Genomic DNA, 13,895 nt, shown 5'->3' on the forward strand with positions numbered 1-13,895 from the left:
AGCTGTCAAGATCTACCGGCTCTATTCTCGAATTGAACTCTAAGCGGGAGAGTTGGAATAGAGATGTACACGCTGTCGCTAGCGAGAAAACGGCCGCGGATTGTGCAGAGCAATGTTGCGCTTAAAGGCGCCGAGACCTGTACGTTGGCCGCCGCACCGGCGACTCACTGACCTCTGTCTCGACACGAGGGCGTCATCAACTGCGGGCAGCTTGAGGCACTGAGGTACAGAGGTACCAGACCCAGCTGAACGGAGGCATGTTCTGATCACAGTTACGGCGTGGCGTGCAGTGAAGGTATGTGCTCGATTCGCGCACTACCTAGTGGCTTGTGGCGTTGACCTTGCTCGATCATGCTCGAGGTGAATCGTGAAACACGATCCACGAAAGTCAGCCGCGGTTAACTCATTGACAGCCGTCGTTACCTCGTTAGTTCATGTTCTTGGCGTTGCGGAGCTGAGTGCAAGATGCATAGAGAGGAAAAGGATGCATACCGTTGCAGGAGGCATGGGATCGCTCGGCAACGACACATGCCTCGCTTGGAGTCGTTAGTCCTCGTTGCTAAGACACGATCAGCCGATCAGTACAGTCAGCTGCAGCTGCGCGCCCCAACGCACATGCCTTCCCCGCCACCGCTCTGGTGCTGAGCACCGTCTGCGGCCTGCCTCGGCTTCCACTTCGTTTCGTACTCTTTACACGATTCTTCCCCATAACATCTTCTCTCATTCCGACGCGGCTAACGATCTCCTGGTCTCCTCACTACCGGCCGCCGCGAGAGCTCGTCAAGGCTAGAACATCAGCAGCTAGTTCAGGTTTCGGAAATCCCGTTAGTCACTTGGTAAGCCGTACTGCCTTCCTCCACTTCCACTTCCCTCCCCTGCTCCGCCTCGTCACGAACCTGGCGATCCTCGGACGACCTCGAAGTCTTGGTACCGAGCACGGGGGACGTACCTGGGCCGAGAGCCGTGCTTTCCGGGAGCTAAAGGAACTGTCAAAAACAGGAGAGCAGCTTCGAAAGCCTGGACACGGGTCACTTGGCAGTGGGGTCATGAACCAGAATTAGCACGTCCGAGTGCCTTCCCTCGACAGTCCCTCGATCCTTCGAACGTTCCCCGCACAGTCGAGGGCCACACTCCTGGATACACTCCTGAGTCTCCTGCCACTCCTGAGTTCGTGACCTTCGTGCTGCTGTTGTTTGGCCAGTGCCGCAAACTCCTGTCCGGGGCCGAGTACGACTCCCCACTTGCCCGCGCACGCACGCCTGAGTGCGTGCGCGAAGTGGGCATCCCCCACATGCATCAGCTGGACCCAGCACTCCCGACGCACCCCGCGCTGGGCCCCACCCGCGGCTCACATCTAGTGTTGTTGCAAGAGCCCACATCGCGAACCGACGGCAGCGTGTGTTGTTTAATCGGACTTAGTGCGTAGTTGTCCACGAATCAGAGGGCTGCTTTTCGCCGGTAGGCCGATTGACCGTGGGCGACCCTCCTGTCCAGCTGACCCTGCCGCAATCCCTACTCCGCATTCTCCGTCCACAGCCGATGTGGAGGTCTTTCGGTGCTGTCAGAATGGTGTGCCTGACGGCTTTGCCGCAACGTCCACAGCATCGTTGGCGTGGCTGGCGTGGCTGGCGGTGTTCTGCACGACGCTGCCGCAGACGTCCCCTATCAAGCGGGAGAGAAAGACGGACAGCGCTCAGCGTGTGTCGTGTGATCTGACATCAGCAGAGGGTTGGGATCTGACCCCAGACTTCGATCCATCGATCACTGTCGCGATCATGTGCCACCCTGGAGACCGGGAGGTTCTCAGGATTAGATGACAGCCTAGGTTGTTGCGCACTGCCTCGCGAGTTCAAGTTACTACCGAGCGAAGAGATCTGGAACGTAATGGTGTTGCGGCCGTGCTGGTCATGCCGTGCAACGAGAAGGCTCGAAGGATACGCAAGGGGGAACAGCTCGCCCATCGTGGTGCCCAGCGATGTCAACACCCCAATCGAACGAGGCCGCAGTGGTAGCTCAACGTGCGCGCCATATCAAACGTCTGGAACCGTTCCAGACGCGTTCCCATACGCGGTCCCTCGGACCGGCAACGCTAACCAGAAAGCTGATCATTCAGACTGACGCTAGCGTGAGATCGTGACTCAGTCCCTTTGCTCCTTGAAGGGTTGCCCGCTGCCTCGTTGAGGTGAACGTGCGGCCTCGAGAGGAAGGGCACGGCACCTTATCTGATTTCCAAGGAACGGCGCTCCGGCGTGACCTGGTTTCCAACACCTCCAGCAAAGTATGAAAGCCATGGATCTGATATGATATGCTTACTTGCATGCCGCGCGCCATTGCGGGGCAGCTGACTGCTTCTTGCCCAAGATCGGGCGTGCCCGACGGTCTCCAAGTCCTATCAGTCGCCAGCCATCGTCATGTGAGCACATGGTGGCCTTGGGGCGGGGGCCACGTCTAGGAGATGATGTCTGGAGGCATGCAGCAAGGTAAGACTCGACATGTTGTGACGTTGGTGATGGGGAGTCACCTATGGGATCGCGGGGCGCCGCTGATGGAGAGGTGCGTTCCCAGGCTAAGATAGGGGAAGCGGTGTGTGGCTCTACCCACAAGCTGACGAATGGATGGGCTTTGAAAGCCGGTGATATGAAATAGGCATCCAGGCTGTGTGGGGCACAAATCCGTACATCCGATGCGTGCGGCAGTGGCTTCCACCTCAAGTCTCTTACCACTAGTCTCCTGCCTTCCTTGTCTCCATCGCGGAGATGTCCTTTCATGCAGGTCATACACGCGCTCCTTGCCCGTGCTTTGTAAGATAATCAGCTCACAGACAGAGGAGTGTGCTTTTCTTGGTTCATTACGACAGGGTAGTCGCATACCTCTGGCCGTGCGTGTTCAAGTCGTGGTTTGCCGTATTGCCTCGGTAGGGCGGCTAGAGAAGACGGATCAGTGGGGGGTCTGGATGCGGGGTAAGTCAGGAGGACAGGATCCGAGCGGTGAACAAAGCCGCTGGATGATGAAGTGGAGAGTAGCTCTGTTCCCCCATCCGACTAAGGTACATCGGGCCATGTTCCTTTTCTCTCCACTCTTTGCGGTTATCGAATTCTGGTGATTGTGGGCTGTTGTGGGCGTGTACCATGTGATGCAGGCTTGTTTGTAAGCAGCTGGGCGAGGGGCCACCGCGGCCCCGCCTAAGTGATCCTGATTTTTCACCCTACCCTGGGTATGGGCGTCCCTGGATTTGGGACAACGGTATGTGTTCGGGGCGGGCGGGACGAGAGCGAGAGCGAAGGGTACGGCCATAGCCGAGGGGGTACGCGCCGCGCGGCGGCAGCCCCACCTTGCACCCCCGCTGGTTTTCCCGTGCAGCGACCGCGCTCTCATCTGCGTCACGAAACTCTTTCTCTCCATCGTTCGTGGAGCTTTTCTGCACGCCCGAAGCTGGCTCCGGGGATTCCGAAGTCCCCGCAGACCATCGAGGTCCTCCATTGATAGGAAAAGGATTAAAGAGCTCACCTCGATTCTGCAACGATCCGAACTCTCCCCTCCATACAAGACACGGGGCAAGCGCACATAGAGCTTATCTGGAGCCAATCAGCGTCTTGTAATTGTCCGACCCAATGTCCGGCCAGTCTCTGCCTCCACTCGACCTCCTCTTCCCCTTTCCCTCGCCGAGCTCCGACTCGTTCCTCACCCTCTCCACGCCCCCAGACACTGTCCTCGCGTCCCCTATCAACTGCCATCTCAGCCTCGACACTCTCGACGCCCTCGACAAGCTTGACCAGCAGGACAAGCTCTTCACTCCTCAGCCTCAGCCTACCATCAACCCAAACCTCACACACGCCCATCTGCCCTCCATCCACAACGACATCTTCACCACCGATAAGCCGCGTCCCAAGCCGATCGAGTCTGTGAAGCAGCAGAGCCCCGAGGTCAAGCCTGATACGAGCAAGACGACCCCTTCCCCCAGCCCCCCCAAGCGCAAGGCCAAGGAGCTAAAGGACAAAGACTCCAAGGACTCTAAGGATTCGAAGGACAACAAGAAGGCCGCGAAGAAGGACATGGACGACTCCCACCAGCAGCCCCCGATACGGCCCCGCCCCATCGCCGCGGCTGCCAACAGCAGCACTGCTCCTGCCATCGCGTCTTCCTCCACCGTCCTCATCGAACGCCGCAAGCGTGGCCGGAAACGCTACTCCTGTGCCGAATGCCGTCGGTAAGTCCACCTCCCTAGCTGCCCACCTCCACCATCGACCTCACCGTCCTCCACCTCCACCTCACTTCGGCCTTAGTAGTTCATCACTAACGCCCAGACTCAAGCTGCGATGCTCCAAGTCCTGGCCATGCACGATGTGCGAGCGCCGCGGCTGCGGTGCCATCTGTCCCGACGGCGTTGTCGACCGCAAGCGGTAAGCACTACCCTTCTTCCTCTTCGTTCTTATCTAACAATCAGTGAGCGCGTGGACAAGGAAGCTCGTGAGCGCGAGGCTCAAGCGGCCGCAGCCGAGAAGGCAGCCGCCGAGGACCCGAAGCCCACCCAGTCCCCCCGTGTGGCAACCTCGCCGCTTCGCAAGCTGGCGCACAGTTTCGAGAAGTGTGTCGTCGACACGACACCGGGCCAGCTGCGCATGGACGAAGACGGCCAGACGCGGTACGTGGGTTCCCTCGCCGGCTCAGTGTACCTGCGCGAGGACCAGGATGCCGACCGTCGTCCATCCCTCAACGGTGCCAGTGACCCGGGAGCAGGCGACGTGCTCCAGGCGATGGGGACACCGACGCTGCGCCGCGACCCCGTCGCTGATGCGCGCTCCAAGCTCCCGCCCTGGAAGGAGGGAAGGCGCATGGTGGAGCAATACTGGGAGCATGTCAACTGGATCCACCAGGTCATTCCCAAGATCACATTCGACAAGTACCTCATCATGGCGTACGACCCGAGCGCGCAACCCCAGTCGGCCCAGCTCGCGTGCGTGCTGCTCGTCATGGCCCTCGGCGTCATGTTTGACTTGACGCTGCCGCCGTTCCATCCCCGGTGCCACGAGCTGTTCTTTGCCGCGCAAGACCTGCTCTCCGCTACCCGTTCTGAAAAGCCGAGCGTGACCCGCATCCAGGCCCTGAGCCTGTTCGGAACCTTTGTGCTGAACGATCAAAGTGAGTTGAAGTTTTCGGAACTGAGCTGATGAGAAGCAGGCGCAGATGGCGCAGAGGCCTTCTGGCCCATCATCGGAAGCACCCTCAAGTCAGCCTTGACTGTACGTATCACCATTACTGAGGCGAATGCAGAGCTAATGCCAGGTCGGTCTCCACCGTGACGGCGAAGCCTTCGGCTTGCCCGAGGACGAGGTGCAAGAGCGCCGCAAGGTTTTCTGGGAGCTGATGGAGTACGACCGCGTGCAGGCCATGACGTTCGGCCGTCCCTGCGGCCTCTCCAACCGACACATGGACACCAAGATGCCGATCCCGGACAACCGGCTCTTCTTCGACGACTCTGGGTACCACCACGCAAAGCACTGCGTCGTGCAGATGCTCGAGCGCGTGAACGATACCCAGGTCCAGCCCACACCCGTCCCGTACACGACTGTTCTCGAGATTGACGCGGAACTGCAGGAGTTCCGCAAGTCGCTCCCCGAATCCCTCATGTGCAGTATCGCCATCACCGACCTGCCCATGAACGCGCATCCGCAGACCGTGCTCCAGCGCCTGGGCATCCGCCTCTTTATCTCGGAAGCCAGGCTGCACCTCAACCGAGGCGCGTTCGTGCAAGCCCTCAAGGAGAACAGCACGGCACCCAGTCGCGGAACGTTCGGGGAGAGCTTCATCGCGCTCTACGAGTCCGCACAGGAGATCGTGCAGGTCGTCAAGGCGCTCGTGCTCTTCTCGCCCGCACTCGCCGAGCGCTGGTGGTTCTTCTGGTTCCACGCCTTCTCCGCCGCCGTCTGTCTCGCCGCGATCAGCCTCGAAGCACCCGCATCCGGCTTTGCGACGCCGGCGTACTCCGGCCTCAGCATCGTGTGCGACCTCTCTGCCGCTGCTAGGGACGGCAGCCGCGTGCGTGACGGGCTCAACACGCTTCTTCAGCTGAGGAAGCGCGCCCAGGAGAGGCTCAAGGAGGGCGTCCGCTCCCCCGGCTCCGAGGACGACGAGGTGCGCAGGTTGCTGCTGGCTGAGCAGAGGGAGGCGCAGCCCCGCCGCCGCGTCTCGCCGCCCGGAGCGAGGGACCAGCAACTCCTCCAGCAGCCGCAGTTTGACATGTCCGCCCAACAGGGGCAGGGGCAGGAGGAGATGCAGGGCATGGAGGAGCCGATCGTCTCCACGGGACCCATCATGCCGCTCTGGCCGGATGCGGCGAGTGCACTCGAGTATGGACTCGCGCTCGATGCGCTGGGACTGAATGTGTTTGACTGGGACCAGGCGGCCTGAGCCCGAGTCCGGAGGAGAGGGCGAGGTGCCATAGATGGTGCTGCACAGAACGCAAGTCCCGAAAAAAAGGAAAAGGGAAGAAGCAATTGGGTCTCTCTATACATGGTACATACTTGGTTGTACAGGTTTCTCTTCTCTCATGTATCTCTATCGCGTATGCTGTTCTCGCCCCTGTAAGGAGATGACTAACGTCTCGGAGACGGCGACCACCCCATCCCGCCGACTTTGGACTTGAAGATCCCCCCTCCTCCGTCGCTCTTGCCGAATCGCATGGGCGTGCGCCCCGTCGTCCTCTGCAAGAGACTTTGAGCCGCCGGCGTGAGGTTCCCTCGCTGGCTGGGCGGGCCCATGCTCCCTCTACTGCCGCTGCTCGGCCTCGTCGTCCGACTCGCAGCCGCCTTCAAGGCCGAGGGCGTCCTCGGCGTAGACGGCGAGGGAGCGTACATCCTCGCGCGGTCCGAGATGGATTTAGAAGCCTTGTTGCCCAATTTTCGGCCGAGCTCGTCCCGCTTCTTCTCCTCGGGGAAGCGGAAACTGGGCCCGTCAAACGAGTCGTTCTCGGTGTCATCGGCGGAGACGCGCTTAGGTGTGGCCAGGAGGGAGCCGTACGTCATCAGCGGCATGTCCTCTGGTTCGAGGTCGGGTTCGTCCACGAGGTCGTACTCCTTTCCAGTCTCGTCTTCCTCGTCATCGAACCCGGCATCCGTGCCAGAGTCCGTAACAGAGGCAGAGGTGGAGCCGCGCCGCGCAAAGGATTTGCCCTTCACCGCCCTATCGACCCAGGTGGAAGCGTACGACGTACTCGGCGCCTTGCCCGTGTCGTCTTCTTCGTCGTTGATGCGCGTGTTCCTGTACGACACGCTTGGCGCGGGCGCCTTTCTCGCGCACGGAGCAGAGGAGGGCTTGGACGGTGGCGGGGGGTACGGGGCTTTGTAGCTGTCGGGGGGGAACATGAGCCCGTTCATCGCCTTGTACGGCCATTGCTGGACGTTGCCGCCCTCCCTCGCTTCGGAGGACAGGGCGGCCTTCTCGGCGTCAGAGAGGGCGCGGCGGTCAGATTGCCCGCGGCCGCGTCCATCACCTGAGCCGGAGGCTAAGTCGCGGTGGGGCACGATGGCACCGTCTTTGTCCGTGATTGCGGTCGGTGGCAGACCGGCCATCTCCAGCGCTCGTGACAGGGGATGGGAGTCGGGGAGAATCTTCTCGTTCAGAGTTGGCTGCGTGGATTTGACGAGCGCGCCGGCCTCGATCCGCTTGACCAACGCTCCCCGCTCACCTTTCCCTTCTCCTGCCTCACTATCCTCCGTCGGTGCGGTGAGTAATTTGCGCTCCTCCCACGCTCCTCCTTCTCCGTCGGCACGTTCGCGTCCTCCCTGCGCGAGTCCTCCGATCATTCTCCGCCCGTTACCGTCGACGACCCAGCCGCTCTGTGCCGCGTCCAGAATCGCCTTTCGCTTCACTTCTCCCTCAATCCTTCTGTCCTCCTGCACGCGCTCAAAGTCCCACACGAGCTGATTACGCCGCTTCCGATCCTGGTTCTCGCTGTCCAGGATAGACGAGAAGGCGGCATTGTCCTCGGAGGTATAATTCCGCTGAAAGGCGTCCAGGCTCAGATCGTCTCGGACTTGCTTCCTGGCCTTTGGTGGCCGACTGGGTCCAGCTTCGGGGGAAACGGAGCGTGCTCGTCGCCGCGTGGAGCCTCGGTCTAATGGCGTGTCCCATCCCCTCTGGCCGAGGTTGATGCGCGGCGTCGAGTCAAATTGCTGCCTGAGCTCTTCCTGGGCACGCTCCTTCTCCCGCTCCTTGCGTTCGTGGTCTGAAGCCCAACTAGACCGACCCTCGTCTTTGTCCTGCGCTATCCGGGCCAACTGCCGAATGGAAGAGGAGAGACCCTCGGCGTCGTTGCGAGCCAGGGAGGAGAGATAGGCGTTCGTTGCCCGCAGATGGGGCAGGTCGGGGAAGAAATCACGGCCGATAATGCGCGAAAGCGTCTCGGTATACTCGTCTTCCTGTCTGTTAGCTGACAATGGAGGGCTGACCAGCTGGTGCAAGGCGGACTCACATCAAGGACTTGTTGCTGGTATAGCGAGCGCTGGCCCGATGACGCTGATGGACCCTCGATCAGGCGCGGCGGCGGGCCAGGGCGTGGTCGCAAGTCGTCGAACATTGCGTCGTGCACCGATACTGAGCTTGCGGGCGATCGTGCTTTTGTGGAGAACTTGTTATTGCTGCGATGGCGGCAGGGAGCGGCTGCGGCGATCGTCGCTTCGACATTTGGGTGGCAACGCACTCGGCCACCGTGGGAAACCCGCTTGAACCCGGTGGGCGGCGCACGTCGGTGACTCAACGTCAGCTCGCTCGGTCACTTTGTCAACAACTATCACGAACCATGACCAAGCGCACCGTCCGGCTCGCGCTGCTCCTGTGCGACACTCCGGTACGCTTTGTACTTGTGTTCTCCAGCTAACCTCCAGCTGCCCTCGGTGCAGGCGGACTACGGCACTTGTGAGTCGCTTGGCTAGCTGACGCGCTCCCTTAACGTAGAGCTAACGTCAGACGAGGACATTTACCGCGACTGGCTCCTGAAGGCGCAGGCCGCGAGCCCCGATGAGCAGATCAAGAATGCAGAGCTCGTCCTCGACGCCTACAACGTTGTCGACAAAAAGGAGTACCCGCCAGCTGGGAGGCTTGACCCGGGACACCCCGAGGCGTACGACGCGATTATGATGACGGGATCGAGTGAGTAATAGCCAGGGAAGGAGGTAGCAGGGGGCTTTGAGTGTTTCTGTCCCATCAGATTCTGGCTGGTCCATCGGCCGACCGGGGGTCTACTTCTCAGCTTCCCCTAGGGTGATCAGCTGACATTCCAGAGCACACCAGCTTCGATCCGCAGAGCAGCTTTGCGCCTGGGCTGATCGAGTTCATCCGTGACGTTGCGACGCACCACCAGCACATCCCTATTCTCGCCGTCTGCTTCGGGCACCAGATTGCTGCGCTCGCGCTCGGCGGCGAGTGCGTCAGGGGCTCAAACGGATGGGAGATCGGCGTGTACAGCAACAATTTCACGAAGGAGGGAAGGTACTGGTGGAGCGACTACGTCGTCGAAGATGGCGCGGACAAGATCTACGTTGAGCAGATGGTGAGTCCTGCTGTTGATGCGGCGTGATGGCGGCGCGAGCTATGAGGGTTCCGGGAAGCAAGCTAACCCCAGCACAAAGACCACGTCCCGTCCGTGCCGCCCGGGTGCCAGCTGCTGCTCACGTCGGAGCGGTACCCGGTGCACTCCTTCGTCAAGCTGCACCCGGCGAGCACGCCCGAGAAGCCGCTCGCGCAGGTTCTCACGATCCAGGGCCACCCAGAGTTCACGCCCGGAATCGTGCAGCGTATGGTGAACGCGCGCGCTGAGCAGGGCATCTTTGACGGCCCGACGACAGCCGAGGCCAACCGCCGCCTTGGGGGCAAGGACGGCCATGGTGCCGAGGGTTACGGCCGTCTCGGCTGGGCCATGTGGAAGGTCATGCTGCAAGATCTCCCCAAGTAAGCTCGGCAGCGGATTGTAGGGCTCGAGCTGATGCAATGCGTAGAAGTGCAGCATCCCAGAATGCAAATGCGGCGAACAGCAACACCAACCCCCAGCCTGTCAACAATGCCAACAGCAACAGCGCGAACGGCGCCGCCACGACCTCCGCTTATATCGCTGACCCGACCCGCTACGCCGCTATTGACAAGCTCCTTGATAACGAAGGGCCCTTCACGGCCGAGTTCCAGGGCGCTGATGCCGCAAAGGACTTCCTCCGCAACCAGTGCAAGGTGCTCGTCATCGGCGCGGGCGGCCTCGGCTGCGAGATCCTCCAGAACCTTGCTCTCAGTGAGTGACCGACTTTCAGTTGAAACTAACTGTCAGCCGGCTTCGGCGATATTCACGTCATCGATATGGACACAATCGACATCTCAAACCTGAACAGGCAGTTCCTCTTCCGCGAGAGCGACGTCGGTAAGAGCAAGGCGCTTGTGGCGGCAGACTTTGTCACGCGCCGCGTGCCTGGCATCAAGGTGACAGCGCACCACAACAAGATCCAGGACAAGCCGCTGTCGTTCTACAAGGGCTTCAATATCATCATCGCGGGCCTGGACTCGATCTCGGCGCGCCGGTGGATCAATGCTACACTCGTCAACATGGTCGACGAGGAAGACCCTGAGAGTCTCAAGCCGCTCATCGACGGCGGTACTGAGGGCTTCAAGGGCCAGGCGCGTGTCATCCTCCCGACCATCACGTCGTGTTACGAGTGCTCCGTAGGCTTAGTCGTAGGGACGGATAAGCTGACATCAGATCGACATGCTGACGCCGCCGACGGCTTTCCCCATCTGCACAATCGCGAACACGCCCCGTCTGCCCGAGCACTGCATTGAGTGGGCGAGCGTGCTCGAGTGGCCGCGCGTTTTCAAGGGTGAGCTGGGCGTCGCAGTTGTTGAGCTTACATTCAGACAAGAAGCTCGACACTGATGACCCGGACCACATCGAGTGGCTGTTCCAGAAGGCGTCTGCGCGTGCTGCCGAGTTTGCGATCGAGGGCGTGACCTGGCAACTTACGCAGGGCGTCGTGAAGAACATTATTCCCGCGATCGCGAGCACGAATGCGATCATTGCTGCGTCGTGCTGCAACGAGGCGTTCAAGATCGCCACCTCGGCTGCGCCATATCTGAACAACTACATGATGGTGAGCTGCGCCTGACCTTCCCTTGGCTGACATCAGTACGTCGGCAATGACAGCCTGTATACGTTCACGTTTGAGCACGAGAAGCGTCCCGACTGCCCGGTGTGCGGCGGTGAGAGCGTCACGGCCGAGGTTGGAAAGGACTGGACGCTCGAGAAGCTCGTCGCCTGGATCGAGGACAGGCAGGAGTTGTGAGTACAGCTTAGGACGTTCACTTCAGCTGACACGATACAGCCAGATTAAGCGCCCCTCGCTCGCGTACTCTGACGGACGCCCTTTGTTCTTCCAGGCCCCGCCCCCACTGTTCGAGCAGACCAAGGGCAACCTCGAGAAGCTCGTCTCGGACCTCGTTCCCGAGGGTGAGGACATTGTGGTGACAGACCCGGGACTGCCCTTCAACCTCTCCGTCACGGTCAAGTATGTCTGATCGTGTGAGCGCGAAACAAGGAGAATCCAGGCAGCAGATGGGCGAGACACGGCAACGAGCAACGGATGTATGTATAGAGACCAGAGAGCATGTAGATAGTGGGCGACATGTACATATGCAGAGACAGAGCATTTCCGACTGTTGGTTGTCGGAATGGGCGCGGCAGATCCTGTGCACAGAGTGAATGGGCCGGACTGCGCAATGCCGTGCCGTGCCGTTGCGGTGTGGGGTGGAGTTAGCGGAAGCTTTCGGAGACGGGGTCCGGGGTCCGGTCGGTGACTTACCACGGTCAAAGAGGCTGGGCAAAAGCTCCTCTGCGGTTCTGGGCATGCGAAGGCGGAGCGACTTCGGGCGAGAGACACAGCGCAGAGCTTAATCTTAACCACTCGGGTTTCTCTTTCACACTCTTTCATCTCCATCACCACCTTTCCCCTCGTCTTGTTCACGACTGTATTCCTCTTCTTTGAACGTCTCGTGTATCGCCCAGCTCTACACATACACATTTCACGACCCTAGCAAGACCCTGCAGCGGCCCCTTAACGACTCCACTCCACAACACCTCGCATAAACAACCATCATCTCGCTCCGCAGTCTACAACATCAAAACCCCTAGACGGACACCATGTCCACCGAATACCTCCTCGGAGGGAGCCCGACGTCGGGCGTGCCCGCTGTGACGTCCTTCTCGGCCGACGACGGCTGGCACACCATGACGAACGCCGAGCCGACACCGACGCCGTCCCGCCGTCCGCTGAACAGTGGGATTGGAGCTGACAGCAAGACAATCTACCTTGTCGTGAGTGGACCAGCCATCGCACCGGGTCATGGGTCAATCTCGCCATCACACGGGGGCTCGCGTTGCAGTGGTGCAGCCGCGTACCTCAGGACACGGGGCCGATCATGCACTGACGTGATCGTCACCCCTCCCTTACCCCCGCTCGACCCCGCACATTTCTAGCCTGCCTCGCAGTACACCGTGAACGGCCCATGGCCCACTGTGCTACGCCATCGCAGCTTCGTATGTCCGCCACCTAGCTAACTTTAGTTCCTCGCCGTGCTCGTTCTCATCGTGATCCTTGCGATCCTCCTCACGATACGACGCTACCGCCTGCGTCGACGATACTGGACCGCAACACAGCTGGCGATCTCGCGCGGTGAACCCCTGCCCCCAGCGCGTTGGGGCGATGACGACCCGTGGGGGCTACTCTTCCCCCGGCCTGAGCGATGGCAGGGGCGCAGGAAGGAGAGGCGGTGGATGCGCGTACCCACTCTGTGGGACGCGGTGGACACGGACGGGGAGATCTGGGAGGCGACCGGACAGGTGAGTGAGATTTCTTGGCATTGCGGGCGCACGACTGGGTCTACAAGCCGCAGCTCAGCTGCATGCCAGTCGTAGCACGCAGCCGTCAGGCAGCTGTAGACGGGAAGGAGTTCCAGCTAACAGCAGCCGCTCTCACTGCAGAGCCGCCTCCCTCCCCCGCCGAAACCGGAGCCCGTACTCCCGGCCCCCGTTCCCCCACCGCAGGGACTGCACGCCGTCGGCGATGCGATTCGGCGCGGCTGGCGTGGCGCCGAGCCGCCCCCTCCTCCCCCGCCGAAAGTGAAGGAGCCGAAGGAGTCCGATCGCCCGCTCGAGGCCGAGGAACCCGTCCGCATCGCCGTGCTGATCCAGATGCCCGTCGACCCTAGCGCGCCGGCACCGCTGTACGACGACGCCGACGACGAGGTCGCCTGGCGCCCCGGCATGGAGCTCGGCGTATGGGAGGGCAACCTCGCAGGCAGCACGAACGGCATGCGCGCCCACGAGGCAGAGCATGTGTGGGCCTACCCTCCTGCAGGGTATGGCGATGGCGGCTTGGAGTCTGAGCCCCCGGCGTCGCGACCGGGTCGTGCGGGTCGGGGCCCGGCGCAAGCACAGGCGGCGCAGTACGCTCCCCCCTCCGGACCCCCGCCGGGCCTGTACAGCGGGCACGGCGCTGGCGGATTCGACGACCGCCAGCCGCAAACGTACTCCTCGTCTAGCGCGGGCATATATGGAGGGTACGGCTCGGGCGGCCTCGAGTCCGAACAGGGCATGTATGCCCCGCCCCCCGGCCCGCCGCCGACGACGTACCCGCCCCAAAGGCAGAGTTGAACATAGACACTTATCCCTACTATAACCCTGTTGTGTTGTATCTGAGCTGAAACCTAGACATGTATACGTGCATTGCGTGCTACGAGAATTTGGGAATACCACGGACTATAGGAGGTGATATGTAGGGCTGCCTACACGGCTCGGTGCGGGATTCGGCAACGGGGAGCCCAATGGCTTGGGGGTGTGAGACGGTCACTGGCGACTGACACAG

At 61.2% G+C, this 13,895-nt stretch overlaps 4 protein-coding genes across 4 annotated transcripts; 3 read left to right on the forward strand and 1 right to left on the reverse strand.

The window, feature by feature from the left end:
* Positions 1-3,611: 3,611 nt before the first annotated feature.
* On the forward strand, positions 3,612-6,408 carry A1Q1_02963 (transcriptional regulatory protein; the record flags this gene model as incomplete). The annotated part of the gene is made up of 4 exons (XM_014324192.1): positions 3,612-4,207; positions 4,445-5,139; positions 5,185-5,240; positions 5,284-6,408. The coding sequence occupies 4 exons, from the start codon at positions 3,612-3,614 to the stop codon at positions 6,406-6,408; spliced, it is 2,472 nt and encodes an 823-aa protein (XP_014179667.1).
* A 185-nt stretch (positions 6,409-6,593) lies between these two features.
* Positions 6,594-8,575, reverse strand: A1Q1_02964 (uncharacterized protein; the record flags this gene model as incomplete). The annotated part of the gene is made up of 2 exons (XM_014324193.1): positions 6,594-8,417; positions 8,471-8,575. The coding sequence occupies 2 exons, from the start codon at positions 8,573-8,575 to the stop codon at positions 6,594-6,596; spliced, it is 1,929 nt and encodes a 642-aa protein (XP_014179668.1).
* A 222-nt stretch (positions 8,576-8,797) lies between these two features.
* On the forward strand, positions 8,798-11,550 carry A1Q1_02965 (NEDD8 activating enzyme; the record flags this gene model as incomplete). The annotated part of the gene is made up of 10 exons (XM_014324194.1): positions 8,798-8,845; positions 8,898-8,913; positions 8,965-9,147; positions 9,279-9,547; positions 9,620-9,945; positions 9,993-10,276; positions 10,430-10,701; positions 10,875-11,126; positions 11,211-11,314; positions 11,358-11,550. 10 exons carry the CDS (start codon positions 8,798-8,800, stop codon positions 11,548-11,550), a joined length of 1,947 nt encoding a protein of 648 aa, XP_014179669.1.
* Positions 11,551-12,172: 622 nt separating this feature from the next.
* A1Q1_02966 (uncharacterized protein) lies at positions 12,173-13,684 on the forward strand (the record flags this gene model as incomplete). Its single annotated transcript, XM_014324195.1, has 3 exons — positions 12,173-12,346; positions 12,596-12,871; positions 13,013-13,684. The coding sequence occupies 3 exons, from the start codon at positions 12,173-12,175 to the stop codon at positions 13,682-13,684; spliced, it is 1,122 nt and encodes a 373-aa protein (XP_014179670.1).
* Between the last annotated feature and the right edge of the window lie 211 nt (positions 13,685-13,895).

Source organism: Trichosporon asahii (assembly GCF_000293215.1).
Source record: "Trichosporon asahii var. asahii CBS 2479 unplaced genomic scaffold scaffold00051, whole genome shotgun sequence".
In the NCBI taxonomy this organism is placed as follows: Eukaryota; Fungi; Basidiomycota; class Tremellomycetes; order Trichosporonales; family Trichosporonaceae; genus Trichosporon; species Trichosporon asahii.